The sequence below is a fragment of the Drosophila takahashii genome, chromosome 3R (assembly GCF_030179915.1).
Source record: "Drosophila takahashii strain IR98-3 E-12201 chromosome 3R, DtakHiC1v2, whole genome shotgun sequence".
Taxonomy (NCBI): domain Eukaryota; kingdom Metazoa; phylum Arthropoda; class Insecta; order Diptera; family Drosophilidae; genus Drosophila; species Drosophila takahashii.
The window spans coordinates 30,983,196-30,997,874 of NC_091681.1; the positions used below are offsets into that span (position 1 = coordinate 30,983,196).

General features: G+C 39.4%; 3 protein-coding genes across 3 annotated transcripts; 1 reads left to right on the forward strand and 2 right to left on the reverse strand.

Annotated features, from left to right (window-relative positions):
- Positions 1 to 209: 209 nt before the first annotated feature.
- On the reverse strand, positions 210 to 2,977 carry Jasper (JIL-1 anchoring and stabilizing protein). Its single transcript, XM_017153422.3, has 3 exons — positions 2,203 to 2,977; positions 567 to 1,376; positions 210 to 513 (listed from the first exon to the last, which is right to left on the reverse strand). Exons 1-2 carry the CDS (start codon positions 2,854 to 2,856, stop codon positions 615 to 617), a joined length of 1,416 nt encoding a protein of 471 aa, XP_017008911.2. The 5' UTR covers positions 2,857 to 2,977; the 3' UTR covers positions 210 to 513; positions 567 to 614.
- Positions 2,978 to 6,307: 3,330 nt separating this feature from the next.
- Positions 6,308 to 10,492, forward strand: LOC108065407 (dual specificity protein phosphatase 18). Its single transcript, XM_017153396.3, has 2 exons — positions 6,308 to 6,738; positions 9,730 to 10,492. The coding sequence occupies exons 1-2, from the start codon at positions 6,659 to 6,661 to the stop codon at positions 10,328 to 10,330; spliced, it is 681 nt and encodes a 226-aa protein (XP_017008885.2). The 5' UTR covers positions 6,308 to 6,658; the 3' UTR covers positions 10,331 to 10,492.
- Positions 10,468 to 14,494, reverse strand: LOC108065406 (mitochondrial nicotinamide adenine dinucleotide transporter SLC25A51). The gene is made up of 3 exons (XM_044395689.2): positions 13,754 to 14,494; positions 11,271 to 11,400; positions 10,468 to 11,207 (listed from the first exon to the last, which is right to left on the reverse strand). Exons 1-3 carry the CDS (start codon positions 14,299 to 14,301, stop codon positions 10,893 to 10,895), a joined length of 993 nt encoding a protein of 330 aa, XP_044251624.1. The 5' UTR covers positions 14,302 to 14,494; the 3' UTR covers positions 10,468 to 10,892.
- Positions 14,495 to 14,679: the final 185 nt, after the last annotated feature.

The window sequence follows — 14,679 nt, forward strand, 5'->3', positions numbered from 1 at the left end:
TTAAAAGAAATGGTCGTTTGAATTATTTCGGAATTCATTCAATTCTATTAAACTTAAAATTCAAATTCATTCAATTCTATTAAACTCGAAATTCTAGTTAATTCATTCATATTAATCAAGAAATTCAAAATAATTCATTGAATCCATTCATGCAGGGCTCTAATGTTTACCCATCTTCAGAACATATATTTGTAAATTCAAACAAAGGCTGAGAGTATGTACCATCTATATATTTAATTCATAATCAATCAAAATCATCTACACACTTAGTAAATATTTTTAAGGGGTTCCGAAGCTAACAAGCTTTTATGTCTGGTGGTAATATTAAGCGGATGCGCTGCACGATATGCACCTCTGGTAGGCAAAAACAGATGTAAGGGGGTTCGGTTTTTCATATAAGGAAATTAAATGAATGTAATCCTAGAAATTAAGCAATAGCACACTCGGCTTATCAAAACTTCGTCGTCCAGAGCAAGATCTTCAGTTTGCCCGGCCTTTAACGCTTAGTAGTAACTGCAAAGGAAAAAGTTTTAATGGGAATTCGATTGGCTGTCTTTCAAACGCACCTTATCGTACAGTTGGACCAGCAGAGCTGGCCCCTAAACACTCATCTTCTACTGCGGAACGGCCTCGTCGGCGGCGGAGCTCTCCTTGGCCACAACCAGATTGTTGTAGCTGCGCTCGTTCATTCCGACGCGCAGGTTCTCGTTTATATTCTTCGTGTACGTCTTGTAGACCTTGACCTTCTCGCAGAAGTCAATCCAAAAGTTATCCTCGCCCTCGGGCTCCGGATTGAAGAGGCCCTTGAAGCCATCATATATGCCGGAGGAGACCTTGCGTATGATCTGCGCCTTCTCCTTGAACTCCACCTCGTCCGACAGGTCCATCTTCCAGAGCTCCAGGTTGCCCACATAGCGACGCAGCCGCCGCATTATGTCCACGCACTCGGGATTGCGCAGCAGCATCAGTTTGGTCAGCTCCACCTCCTTGAACTGCTCGAGAATCTCCAGGCACTTGCCCACATTGGCTCGCCGCAAGCCCAGGCACTCGCGCAGCTGCTGGGAGAGTTGAATGAAGTCGCGCTCCATGAACAGAGCGTCCTCGTGCTCGATCAGCTCCTCGATGAACCGCAAGGCCTCCTGCTTGGGTATCTCCACGCGCGACGGCTCCACCACGATCCGCCCGGGCATGGTCTCCGGCTCCAGTTGGCCGCTCTCCAGCTTCAGCTTCAGCTCCATGGCCTCGGAGCGCGACTTCTCCTTCCAGGCCTCCTCGGCAGCGGCGCTCTCGAAGATCTCCGGCTTGTTGTAGTTCATGTCGATGCCCAAACACTTGGCAGTGGGCATGTATACCAAGAGCACGTTGTCCCGAATGTTCTGTAGGGGGAAAAAAGGTACAGGTTTGGTTATTTTTGACAATTTAAAATGCATCAGGTGATGGGAAGGTTTAAAATTATAAATTAAAATTTGAGTTTTAATGTGTTGCTCATTTTTAACTGCATTTTTGGTGAAAAACTCTAGATTTAAGGGGGAAATTCTACTTGTTAACTTAGGTCAGGTACAATTGGAGTACCTACCTAGCTACCTTGACGCATTTTAAGTGACATTTGACATTTTAAAGTTTGGCTTATTTTCAAATTGAAAATTCCAACTGAATTTTTAGTATAAATCTGTAGATTTAAAAGAAAATTGTGTGTTTTAAAGGAGTATTCTTACTTGTTAACATAGGTCAGGTACAATTAGAGTACCCAGCTATTTTGACGCATTTTAAGTGACATTTGACATTTTAAAGTGTTACTTATTTTCAAGTGCATATTTTGTTAAAAAAAAAACTTAATTTTAGGAGGGAAATCTATGTTTTAAAGGATTATTCCTACTTGTTAACTTAGGTCAAATACAATTAGAGTACCTAGCTTTTTTGACGCATTTAAAGTGACATTTGACACTTTAAAATGTTTCAACTGAATTTTTAGTGTAAGTTTATAGTATTTAGGAAAAATCTGTGTGACGCCTTTTAAAAGACATTTGACATTTTAAAGTGTTGCTTATTTTCAACTGCATGTTTTGTAAAAAAACCCCAAATTTAAGAGGAAAATCTATGTTTTAAAGGATTACTCCTACTTGTTAACTTAAGCCAGGTACAATTAGTGTGCCCAGCTACTTTCCCCCATCACCGTGACCTATTTAATGGGCCCATACTCACATTGATTGGCCTTGCCCGCTTCTGAATGGGAGTCACCGCCGCGGTGGGCTTGGATTTCTTGACGGACTTCTTGCCGGACGTGGTGGCCGGGGCAGCGGGAACGTGATTGGCGCCCAGACCTTCGGTGGGAACGCGCCGCTTGGCCGGCGGAGGAGCTGCCTCCGTGGCGGAGGAGGATTTGCCTTCGCTGTCGCCGTCCACATGGCGTGGCGGTGCCTTGGACTTCCGGTTGCCGCTCTTCTTCGGCTTGTCCGCCGCAGCCGCCGTTGGAGCAGCTGGCTCATCCGTGGCCTCCTTGGGCTCCTCCTGCTTGACCGCATCGGTGGAATCAGGAGCCGCTGCCTCCTCGGCGCCGGGCAAATCGATGGGCGCCGAGTCCTCGCCGCGCATCGCACTCTCAATCTGCTCGATGGCGTCGATGAACTTGGCCCGCTTCATGATCTTCTCGGTGGCGAACCGCTCCTTGTTGTCCGCGTAGGGGAACAGGTCCTCCAGCTTGATGTTGGCCGTCTCCCCAGTGCCGTAGAAGTAAACATTGTACTTCTTGTTGTTGTTGCTCTTGGTGATCTTCGCCGGCCACGGCGGATAGCCCTTCACCTTGGCGAACACCAGGTCGCCGATGCTGTACGACTTGGCAGCCTTTTCCTTGCCCATCGTGGTTTTCGTCTAGCTTGGCTGGCTCGCGTGCAATTCCAATTTCCAATTTGTTTTCCCGGAACTGTGGCGTCTGCTTTTTCTGGCGCTAGATGCAGTTAATCGATGGTACTAAACACAGTATCGATGGATACCGATAGTTTAATTGCAATTTGCCAGCGCTAACGCCTTGGAAATTGGGATGGCAACGCTGCCGGCGACCAGGTGGCAACTCTTTTCGGCCGATATTCCGATTTCGACTGCGTTTCAAATCCGATGTTAGACGCACTTTTGAATCGCATATTAAATTATATATTTGAAGGTCTTTTTCTTTCAATTATGTACGTGGCTTGGCATAATTTTGGTATAGCAGTAATGATCACAATAATCACACGAAGAAACTATTCTACAGATAAAGTTTAGTTACATCCCTTCAGTTCCAGAAGTCACTTTCACTCGCGAATCACCAGGTGAATCACCATTCACAGGTCATTTGTCCCTCGTGACGCACTGATGACACCACATAGAGAAAATTGTACGGGATGACCGCTTTTTCACTCAGGACAAATGAAATTTTTTCAAAGTCACCGGTGATATCACCAGTGACTTCAGCGAGAACTTTTTCCGGAGTATTTCCCCCATGAGAACGAATTCCCGGGCGATGAGATTCTTGGCGTCTGGGGCCAGATCGTGGTCCTGAATAGTGCTTTCCAGGTAAACGTCGATTGCCTTTTGGAAACTCGCCTCGTGGAACACCACCTGGTAAGCCTTTGCCAGGGGCACTGAGCGGTTTTAAAATGTCTGTGGCGCCCACACCTTTAAAGATTTCAGATAAGTATAAATGCAATTTTGTTGTGTATATTTATACCTATCGAAATGTAGAATACATTTTTTAAATCGGACCATTCGTTAAAAAGTCTTGTCCGATCAAAGTTTTATACCTCCCTCGCACTTCCTTTAGCTGAGTAACGAGTATCTGATAGTCAGGGCACCCGACTATAGCGTTCTCTCTTGTTTTTAATGTTAAAGTCTTCTTGAAAAGGTCAACAAAGGTACATTCCGTGAACTCATAATATGATTAATTTTTAAAAATAGGTTCCGAGAATTATACTACATAGTCGTGATGTTAAAAAACACATAGAAAAGACACTCTTATCAATTTTTTGTTTAAAAGCTGATTGGGTAAACGAAGACTTAAGCAAGAGAGAAAGCTTGCCTGTATTCCTTTATCGACAAAATTTGATTATATACTTCTTCCCAAACGAGACTATTTTTTGAGCTCGGAGTATAAATATGAGCACATCTGTGGGTTGGATTTCAAATCAGTTTTTAGTGGCTAAACCTAAGTTCGCAAAACAAACATAATGAAGTCGGGCTTCATCGCGGTTATTCTAGTAATTTCGGTCCTGGAGCAAATATATCTGACTGACGGCGCCAACGGAAAGACGGTACCGCGATCTTCTCATTTGAATTTGAACCTGGGAGATACATGCAACGGCTACTGCTTTTCGATCATCACGCCAATCATCGATAAAGTTTGTGAAGTGAATCCAGCAAATACTACAAATTCAATAGATGAACTCAACAGAAAGTTAATTTCAACGGAAGCCACTGTTACACAACTTCAAAATAAGCTGGCCGTTGCTGAGGGGCAGATAAAATCCAATAATGATATTAACAGATTACAAAGTCAATTGGCATATTCCAACTGTCAAATTCAAATCAATGGAAAAGATAAGGAAATTGCCGGAATTGTCAATAACATAAATATTAGGTTGAAAATTGCGGAAGAACGACTAAAAACCAAAGATGAAGTAATAAATTCGAAAGTAAATGAAATTAAGGATACAACTGAAAACATTAAAATCAAAGACGATCTTCTAAAATTAAAAGATAAGCAAATCCTCGACCAAAGCGATAAAATAAACTCCATGACAGAAATTATTAGTGACTTAAAAAGAAAGTTGATGAAAGCAGAAGAACAATTAAAAATTAAGGATGAGCTTATAAATTCAAAAGTAATAGAACTTACGAACACAACTGAAAACCTTAAAAACAAAGAGGATCTCATAAAATCAAAGAATACCGAAATCTTGGAAAAAGATGACAAAGTGAAGAATTTGACAGCAACTATTGGTAAGTTGCAGAGTGAACTACGAAATGCAGAGCACCAAATTACAACCAACAATTTGCTAGTAGATGGTAATAATAAAGAAATCACTGATAAATCAGAAGAGCTTAGGGGAAAAGAAAAAGAAATTGAAGATAAAAGGAATGAAATTAAGAACATAAGGGAGGAAATCGAAAATAAAGATAACCAACTGAAGAACCTGAGTGCGCAGCTTTCAAATAAAGAGCATCAAATCGATAGCCTTAACAATCAGACTAAATCTGATACGGCAAAAATAATTAAAATGACCGATGAACTTTTATTGTGCCGCGGAACAGAAATTTGTCTAAGTGGCCGTCCAAATGGAATTTATGGAATAAATATACCCGAAATTGGATCATTTGATGCTCCGTGCAATTCAACTGGCTGGATGACAATTCAAAGGCGTCAGAACGGACATCTGAGCTTTAATCAAAACTGGAATGATTTTAAGAATGGATTTGGAAACGTAGCAGGAGAGTTTTTCATCGGATTAGAGAAGGTGCACCAGATGACTAAGGATAAGCCTGTCCAACTGAGCATTAAACTTGTCAATAAAGCAGGAGAAACTGGCTACGCTCATTATGATAATTTCCAAATTGGAAGCGAATGGGAATTCTACAAGCTAAAAACACTAGGGTCTTTTCGTGGGTCATCCATAGTGGAAGACCACTTAAGACAATTCCAAGGAATGAAGTTCACCACATTGGATCGGGACAATGACATTTACAATTACGTTGAGGAAGATAATTGCGCCAGATTTTACCATGGCGGTTGGTGGTACCATGCTTGGGGCTTTGGGTACGCATATGAAATTATAAACTAAATTAAGTATATCTCTAACAGACATTTTGATTGCAGCCTTAATTCAGAATACATTTCCTATTTTAATTGGGGTTCCTACGGTGACCTTACATCTTCTGAAATGATGATTAAGCCGAAGTACGTGTAAACTATACTTGTAAGCACGCACAATTGTTTACATTTTATTTATAAGAGCTGTTGTTATTGTATTACAAACTACTAATCATTGCAGCTTTTCCATATTGTTCCGATATGGGTTATATCGGAATTAATTTAATCATAAAAAACAAAAAAAATCATATCAAAATAAATCTTTGTAGTTTAATCGATTGGAAATTATTAAGGATTGCCGTGAGCAGGAAAAACATTTTTTCAGCTATCCTTTTTATCTCTTTTTATGGCTTTTTGATGGTCTTTCTGATTTCTGATGATCAGAGCTAAAGTGCCCTTTGACAAAACTGGCAACAATTTGATTAAGTATACGCAGTGTATCCGATTTGGCCCCATAATTACGACCGAAAAACCGTTGGCAAAGCTCCCACAGGTGGAATTCCCACCTCGTCGCACCCACACAAAACACCTTTACGCACAAACTCACCACATCAGCTGAAAACGGAAAACATTTTTCGAAAGCATTTCTGTTCGCCGTCGCTCAGTCGTCGTTGGTTTGCCAAAAAGAATAGTACCTTTGCCTCTATCGCTCACCCACTGAATTCCCAAAGACTTCAGTTTGTTTACCGAATCGAATCGCCGGAGAGAGATCAAGGCGGAAAATAGTTTTCGTTTTTGGCCTGGAATCCGAGGAATTTGTTTATTGCGGAGCGTAAATTCTTGATTAAGTGGCGCGCGCGAATTCTTGAGCACATAAACATGCAGGAGTTAATAGTCGGCGGAATCGGAGGAATCGTCTCATATGATAATGAGAATGTCGAGAACGAAAATCGCCAAAAGTGAGTCATTTGCACGCATTTATCGTAGGTTCTTGCTTAATCCATTTGTTTGCGGTCGCCATTTGAGCCCGTTTTTGTTAATCACAAACACTAAAGTGGCGCCGTACTAACTTATATAGTCAAGGTCGCGCTGATGTCACCTCAAGCGCACCTTAATTACTGACCGACAATATAATTAATGTAATTATCGCTCCTAAATAGAAATTTAACACGAACTTCTGACGTAATTGTGTAAATAATTTAACGTTATTTTTTTCAAAACTAAAAGATTTTTTATTTATGGTTATGGTCTGTGTTTTCTTTCTAACTACACTTTTTTAAAAATAAATCTTATATTGCGACTAATTTAATACTTTATCATTTAATAGAAATATTTTAATATCAAAAAAGAAGACATTCAAAATCTAAAATGTTTATATATTATATTTTTAAACATGTTAGCTTTTTAATTTTAATTGTTTATTATCCTGCTCTCAAATGTACACTTATAAGTATTTGTACCACAAGTCACGTTAAATTAAAATGTTTATATTTATTAGCTTTTCAAGGAAAAAACTTTACAGTTCTATTCCCAAATATGCACCCAATTTTGCCACATGCGTTTTTCAAATCCAATTTGTTTTTTGAACCAAATTCCATCCTGAATTCCAATGTATTTACATGTGGGCATATTTTGAGCATATTGACCCGCTTTTTCGCTATTGTCCCATTTATTCAACGCGGAAATCATGTCGGAACTGAATGTGTACACAGTCTACATTGAAATGCAAAATTTATGGGACTTTATTTAAATTATACTTGAGTTTTTCGGCGCATTCTTGGCATTCTTTATAAAAAGGCCCTGACTCTGACAATTGAATTCAAGGACACCATAATTGCTAAAATGAAATTAGTCATTTATCATGGGGCAGACGGAGGTCTGTCTGCAGGTCTGTCAAAAATTTTGGCAGTCGAAAAGTACCCAATTTTCTGGGTCCGAGGTAAAAATTTTAATATCTTGTATTTTAAGAACTTTTGCGAGTAGGAATTTTTTGCAATTTACAAGATATACAGAAGAATGGCGAATTTTATAAAATCATTGTATTTTTCCCAACCCACATTAACCTAGTTTTCGCCAAAAAAAAATCCAACCATGTGATTGACAATGCAAAACTAGCCCAGCGACAAGGATTTCAGATTCCACCACTCTATAGCGAATACATAAATAATGGAACTTGGAATTCGAAAACATCTCAATTTGTTCTTGCTTTTATTTTTGCATTCGGTGATAATAAAAAAGGAAAAACAAAAACAAAATCATCCATAAAGGCGGGCGGTGTGAAATATTTTAATTTCACTTATTTTCAAATCACAAAATTTTCTGCCGATGCCAGTGGTTTTTTGGTCTAGTGAAAGTGACCGATGATTAATTTTGGCGCCTTGCCAGCGGAATTTGTGATTATTATTTAATGACGACGCCAAGTCGCCGTAAACATATAATAAAACCAAAAAGAAAAACTGATTTGACACACAGAAAATAGCAATACTCTTATGAAGGTGAGGAAAATGAATAGGATTTTATTCAGATTTAAAATAATTTTGAAAAAATCCGAAAGCCCCATGGGTTTATTACAATAGGCTACTTAATTCTCTTATTGCATAGTTTTTGTGAAATTTGTGATTTGTTTTTCTTTAGTTTCTGAAAGGGTATATCCTCCTTCGTCGTTAAAATAAATCGGATATTTAATTTTACATTTACATTCCTCAGTGCAGAAATTTTTGGGGGGTGATGACAGAAGCGAAAAGATGAAGATTTGGGCACCTTCCATTTGATCTCTGATGAAAAGGGGTGATGTCCAGATGGCAGGCCTCTTTAGGAACATTAAGACTGTTTCTATCAAAAATAAAGATAAGAATATGTTGACAGATCTATTTTAATCCCAGACAAATATGACTAATCCATTTGTTTACTTAAAAAGCTAAAGATTTGTAAAAAATATTTGTTTTTGAATGCAAAGATTACTGACCTTTTACCCATTTCCAAATTTATTTAGCTTTCACTTCAATTGTAATTAATTGGTTGTTTAGTAAAACCAATTAAAAATAAAGATTTTGAAGACGTAGTAGATAATATTCCATTTGTACGATGACTGATATGTTTGTTTACGCATTGGCCAAATACCATTATAGATTCATTCTATTTTCACATCGCCTCCATTTATTATACACTCCGCGAAACTAATTATAAACAGGCATTTTTGAGGTGTACAGATACAAATTTGGGTATATACGTATATGTATCTTTGCAATATGTTTATTGTTTGTGCCTACGCAGCGCAAAAAACCATGACGTCGAGTGATAAATACGTAGGTGCTGGGATGGGATGGGATCTGCTGGGATTGGATGGTATGGGATGGGATCTTTTGCAGATGGTTGTTTTAGTTTCCATTCACAAAATTACCCTGGCTGTTTCATGTTGAAGAGCTTTGGCAGTACTACGCAAAAAAATACACGAATACCTGCCATTTGTTTATGAGCTATTTGTGTTTGGCTTAACACCAAATGTTCTCCTTTGTTCATTTGAGAAATGTTCTTATTTTATCGGTTCCTTCACCCTCTATTAATATACATAGGTGCATATATATGAAAATGCATCTGGTTATCCAGCCAAAAATTCAAAAATACGCAATTTTATTTGGCAGTATAACCGAACATTAAATACATATATATATAAAATATTACCTTAACCAAATTGAATGGAATTGCATAAGAATTTGGTTTACTATTGGGGTAAAACAATAAATTTGTTGGTTCAGAAATTTTTGAAAAATTCGCGGCGTGAATTCTTAAGCATCCTGAATAATATTCTTCTTTCAATTTAACTTAAAAATGGCTTGATCCACAATTTAAAAAAGGCATTCTCTCTACTTTTTTAATATTTAAAAAATTATAAAATTAATTTTAATAGAATTTTTTATATTAAACTATTGTTTTTCCTCGCTTTTTTGCAGCAAGCTTAGTGCCTCCAAGACAGAAGATCACACACCGTATCCTGGCCTCTCCCGACTCACCCCCTCCCTGATCCTTTGTGGAGCGGCGGCGGTGGTGCCCGCTTACATGGACAAACTGGGCGTGAGCTGCGTCATCAATGTGGCCCCCGAACTGCCCGACACACCGCTGCCAAGTCAAAAGAGTCCGCTGTATTTGCGGATTCCAGTTCAGGATCGTTCAGAGGCGGATTTGTACAGGCATTTCGATGAGGTGGCCGATCTGATCGAGGAAGTGCGTCTCTCCGGTGGCTGCACCTTGATTCACTGCGTGGCTGGGGTCAGTCGATCGGCCAGCTTATGCCTGGCCTACCTGATGAAGCATGCGGGGATGAGTCTGCGCGAGGCCTACCAACATGTCCAATCGATCCGGCCTCAAGTGCGACCGAATTCCGGATTCTTCCAGCAACTGCGGCGCTACGAGCAGGAATCCAGAGGCAGCAGCTCGGTGGCCATGGTGTACTTCGCATCGCTGGACAAGGAGATACCCGACATTTTGGAGCCCGAGTATCGGGCCATGGAGGATTTCTACCAGCGCTACCGCAGCTCCCTGAAGAAGCGATAGATCGCTAAGTCCACCACTCCACACACACTTAATCTTACTTGTGATACTCGTACCCTACTGCTAGACCTTAGATTAGTTGTTAATATTCTATGTGTGCTTATAGATAACCATGAAAATGCTGAAAATTACATAAGATGTATGCTTAAACTTCGTAATTACAAATACACTTTTATTTTCATTTAAGAACATTGAAATTACAGCGTTAATTAATCAGTTTCAGTAACTTCAATGAATCACACACAGTTATTAGCGAACAAACAACACACTTGTATTATATTGTACATCATCATCTAGTATTATTTACACGTACTCGTATTCGTATATAGTAGCTAACTAAACCGTAACTCGTAGATTGGGGTACCTTTAAATGCTCACGTTGTATTGTACTTGGCATCCGCGGCGCGAATCGAAATGATATACAGATATGAGGAGGCTACAATGCGTATATGTACAGTAACACCTAGAATTCAGCATCTCAACACGAGCGACTTAGACGAGACTTAAACCGAAAGAAATAATTGGCTAGCTAAAAGGCAGAAGTAACCGTAAGTATACTCTAGTTCTACTCCGAGGCTAGGGGAATCTGCGGCTGCTGGTGCATTAGTTTCTTGAGGTTTTCGTAGGCCGTGTTCATGATGCCCCAGCTGATGAAGGAGCGGCCCGTGTTGAAGGCGCATCCGCGGTAGAAGTTTGCGATGCGGCAGTCGCGCTCTATGTAAATTCGCTTGCAGGCCTGCCAGCTGCCCTCTGACCTCTGGCCCATTTCGCTCTGCAGCGACACCTTGATCACGTTGAGCGGATAGAAAATTGTGCTAATGCTCGCCCCAATCACCGCGCCCGCCACGAACTCCTGGGCCGTCCGACTGGATACCGTTTGCTGTGGGTTGAGAAAGGTATTTTAATTAGGTTTTCCACGAAATACAAGGTGCGGTTTACTCACTCTATTGGGCAGTCGGACGCTGGCCTCCTCCCGCAGCACGAAGAACAACGCGTTGGACAGGCCGTTGCGCCAAAATACTGGTTCGAGTCCCCTGTAGAGCTCCCGATAGCCATGGTGGGCCACCACATACCTGGGGGATAATTAAGTAAATACAAGTGTTGGTGAGTTGGTTATATTCTTGTTTGTAAACAAAATTTGTATATATTTTTTTTAGATTTCTCTACATATTTATAATAGTTTTTATAGAGTGTTGTATTGTATTTTGATGAAGGTTCACACATGCATGGGAAAATTATTTATTTTTGCATGGTAATATGTTTCGCAAATTCTTCTGTTTATCGAACAATAAAAAAGTCTACAGTCTAAAGTGTTGAATAATTATGCCTCTTGAATGAACTGATTATATTTCGCCTGGTAATTGAAACCATTAATATTTGTTTATTAGAAGTTGAGAAGACTACACTCAAAATAAAATTAACCCTAAAGTCAAGGAAATCGCCCTACTTTTGTCTTCAAGACAAGCTCGCCCTAAATTTTAGGGTCACATTTTTCTATATTTTTGATTTTTTTTGACGTCATATTTCTAAATTTTAGGGTAATTTTACTAAATTTAAGGGCAAAAATTTCTAAAAAGTAGGAAATTTTCCTAAAAAATAGAAATTAAAAACAAAACAAAAAAACATGTTCAATCATGATTTTTTTTTTGTATATATGTTTATATTATGTACTCCTCCCTATATACATATGCAGGCGTTGTGTGTCTTGTATATTGTGAATGTTAAAGGTTATGTATTTATTATTATGTATTTGCGCTTGGATTTCTTATCTAACCAAAGCCAAATGTTGTTGTAAATGTGGACTACGGGACTGCGGAAGATTGGGAATGTACAAATTATGATTAGTTAATATTTTATCTTCATGAAAAAAACTTACATTGTTACTTGTCCGTCGGTGAGAATCGAACCCGGGTCTCCCGCGCGAGGAGCGAACGGCCTACATACTGGGCCATTGTAGCACTTAAATTTGCTGTGGCAAACCGAGCATTGTATGTAAAGGGTGAAGCGGACAACACATTTGAATACTAATTGCATAATTTTGACAATTCGCGTTTTACTTATTTACATACATATATACATATGTATATATTTATGCTATCGCAATTTATATTATGTGTAGTATATAGTATATAGCTGAATATAAACCAAATTATTTTCGGTTTACCGCTTGCCATCAATAAAAAAAAAGGAATAAAAAAAAGAGTAAAAAATAAAAATTTAAAAAAAAAATACAAAAAAAATAAAAAAAAAGGTAAAAAATAGTTTGCTCTGGGACTCGAACCAGGGTCGATTCGATTTCTAACCAAGCGCTTTAACTGTCTGCGCTACAAGTACAGCCGCCCGGCAGCTGACAAGTTCTGGCATTGAACATTTTGGTGTGCCAGAGCATGTGAAAACAACTATTTCTATTTTTTAGAAAAACTTTCTACTTTTTAGAAAATGTTTCTATTATTTAGGGTTAGCTTAATTTTAGGGTTAGGGCACTCATTTTTAGAAAAGGTGTTGCCAAAATATTTTATTATTTTCGTTTGCCTTTCTATTTTTCAGAAAATAATTTCTAATTTTAAGGGCATTTTTTCTAGATTTTAGGGTGATTTTAGTTCATGGTAACCATTTTCTACATTTAAGAAAAACTTCCTGGATTTAAGGAAAACTTTCTTGACTTAAGAAAAATTTCCTTAGATTTAGAAATAACTTTCTTGTATTTAGAAAAAAGAAATTTTAATGGCGATTTTCTAAAATTTAGGGTTAAATTTATTTTGAGTGTATGCAGTTCTGAAATGCCGAATTCCCAACAAAAACTTCGGAGGTACGGAATATACATACATAGAAGGTATTACATACATAGTCCTTATCACTATTATCACTAAAACTGAACCTACTTATGGTGATATATTTTTGCTGGTTTAAAATTAATCTTATCATTTTTATGCCCTCGCAAATGGAGCTACCATACATTTTCTATTTAGCTTTCCCTTTTTGAATATTTTTGCTAAATTTCAATTTAGCCTTACTTTATTTTGTATTAATGAGCGCGAATTCTTTAGGAAATATGAGCTACCCACTTGGAAGTTCCTTCTATCCTGCTCAACTGACCCACTGGGAAACTATAGTTCCTTCTGACCTGCTCAACTGATCCTGCATCCCAACTTTATATTATAACTAGGATTGCGATTTTATGATATATTAAATAGACATTATTTTCAATCACAAACTTTGCTCACCTGAATGCTCAATTTAGCCTTACTTTATTTTGTATTGATAAACGCGAATTCTTTATGAAATATGAGCTACCCACTTGGAAACTATAGTTCCTTCTGTCCTGATTAACTGATCCTGACATACTAACTTTATTTTATAACTAATGCATGCGAGTTTACGATATATATTAAATAGCTATTATCTTTAATCACAAACTCTGCCTACCTGAATGCGTTGGGTGTGTTGGCGAAGTGCTGGTGGAACTTGGAGTCGGCCAGGAGGGTCTGCACCCTCTCGAAGGGCAGGAGGATGGACTCGGCGCTGCCGGCGACCACACCGGCGATCACCTTGGCTCCGTAGTCGTTCAGACGGTAGTCCTCAACGAGGTACCGCCGCGTCCCGTCGAACACGCCGAACATGATGGACAGGGAGATGGTCTTCTGGGCGAGCGGCGGGAGCATGCCGCGGTACAGGAAGCCCAGGCCCTCGTGTCGCAGCTGGGCGAAGGCCGAGGTGATGGGCACGCCGTGCAGCATTTGGCGGAATATCATCTTGTATATGGGATAGGTGGCCGCGATGTTGACGAAGGCGGCGCCGCAGCCGCAGGCGAACTCCTCCCACTGGAAGGCCCCGAAGAATCGGTCGGAGAAAACGCTCCCGCTGGGGGACTTTTCTAGTTCCATTTCTCCAGCTCCTCCGCCAGATGGCGGCACCCCCCTTTTCGGGGGCGGGTCGGTGGTTTTGGCCACATTCGGTGCTCCATCGTCTTTCATCTTGGTCTCTGATCCTAACTTCTATACGGGAGTGTGGAGAAGTGCGCATTTGTCACCGCGTTACCATTGTAACTACTCACACGCTCCGTACTCCGTTTTAGTGCTCGTTTGTTTTGATTGCGATTCACATCGGGTCGGGGTTTAATTATATAATAATGAAGAAGAACCACGGTATGACATCGACGGCGAGTGTGACCGTAGCTGGGCCCCTTTGGCAAAACTTAAGGACTCTGTTATCCAAAATTAGCTTGAGCTAAAGGGATTTATTAAATTAATTTTAAGTTTTTGAGTTAGTTTATTGGTCTTTTGCTAAAATTCTAAATATTATTTAAATTATGTTCATCTTGTGAGTCATGCAAAAAATATAAAAGCACTGAC

Excerpts from the sequence above, each read along its gene's own strand:
- LOC108065407 (XM_017153396.3), top strand. The coding sequence starts at position 6,659 with ATGCAGGAGTTAATAGTCGGCGGAATCGGAGGAATCGTCTCATATGAT. Across the intron at positions 6,739-9,729 it reads GAGAACGAAAATCGCCAAAA|CAAGCTTAGTGCCTCCAAGA; the intron begins GTGAGTCATTTG and ends GCTTTTTTGCAG.
- LOC108065406 (XM_044395689.2), bottom strand. The coding sequence starts at position 14,301 with ATGAAAGACGATGGAGCACCGAATGTGGCCAAAACCACCGACCCGCCC. Across the intron at positions 11,401-13,753 it reads AACACACCCAACGCATTCAG|GTATGTGGTGGCCCACCATG; the intron begins GTAGGCAGAGTT and ends ATTATCCCCCAG. Across the intron at positions 11,208-11,270 it reads GCGTCCGACTGCCCAATAGA|CAAACGGTATCCAGTCGGAC; the intron begins GTGAGTAAACCG and ends CTCAACCCACAG.
- Jasper (XM_017153422.3), bottom strand. The coding sequence starts at position 2,856 with ATGGGCAAGGAAAAGGCTGCCAAGTCGTACAGCATCGGCGACCTGGTG. Across the intron at positions 1,377-2,202 it reads AGCGGGCAAGGCCAATCAAT|AACATTCGGGACAACGTGCT; the intron begins GTGAGTATGGGC and ends TTCCCCCTACAG.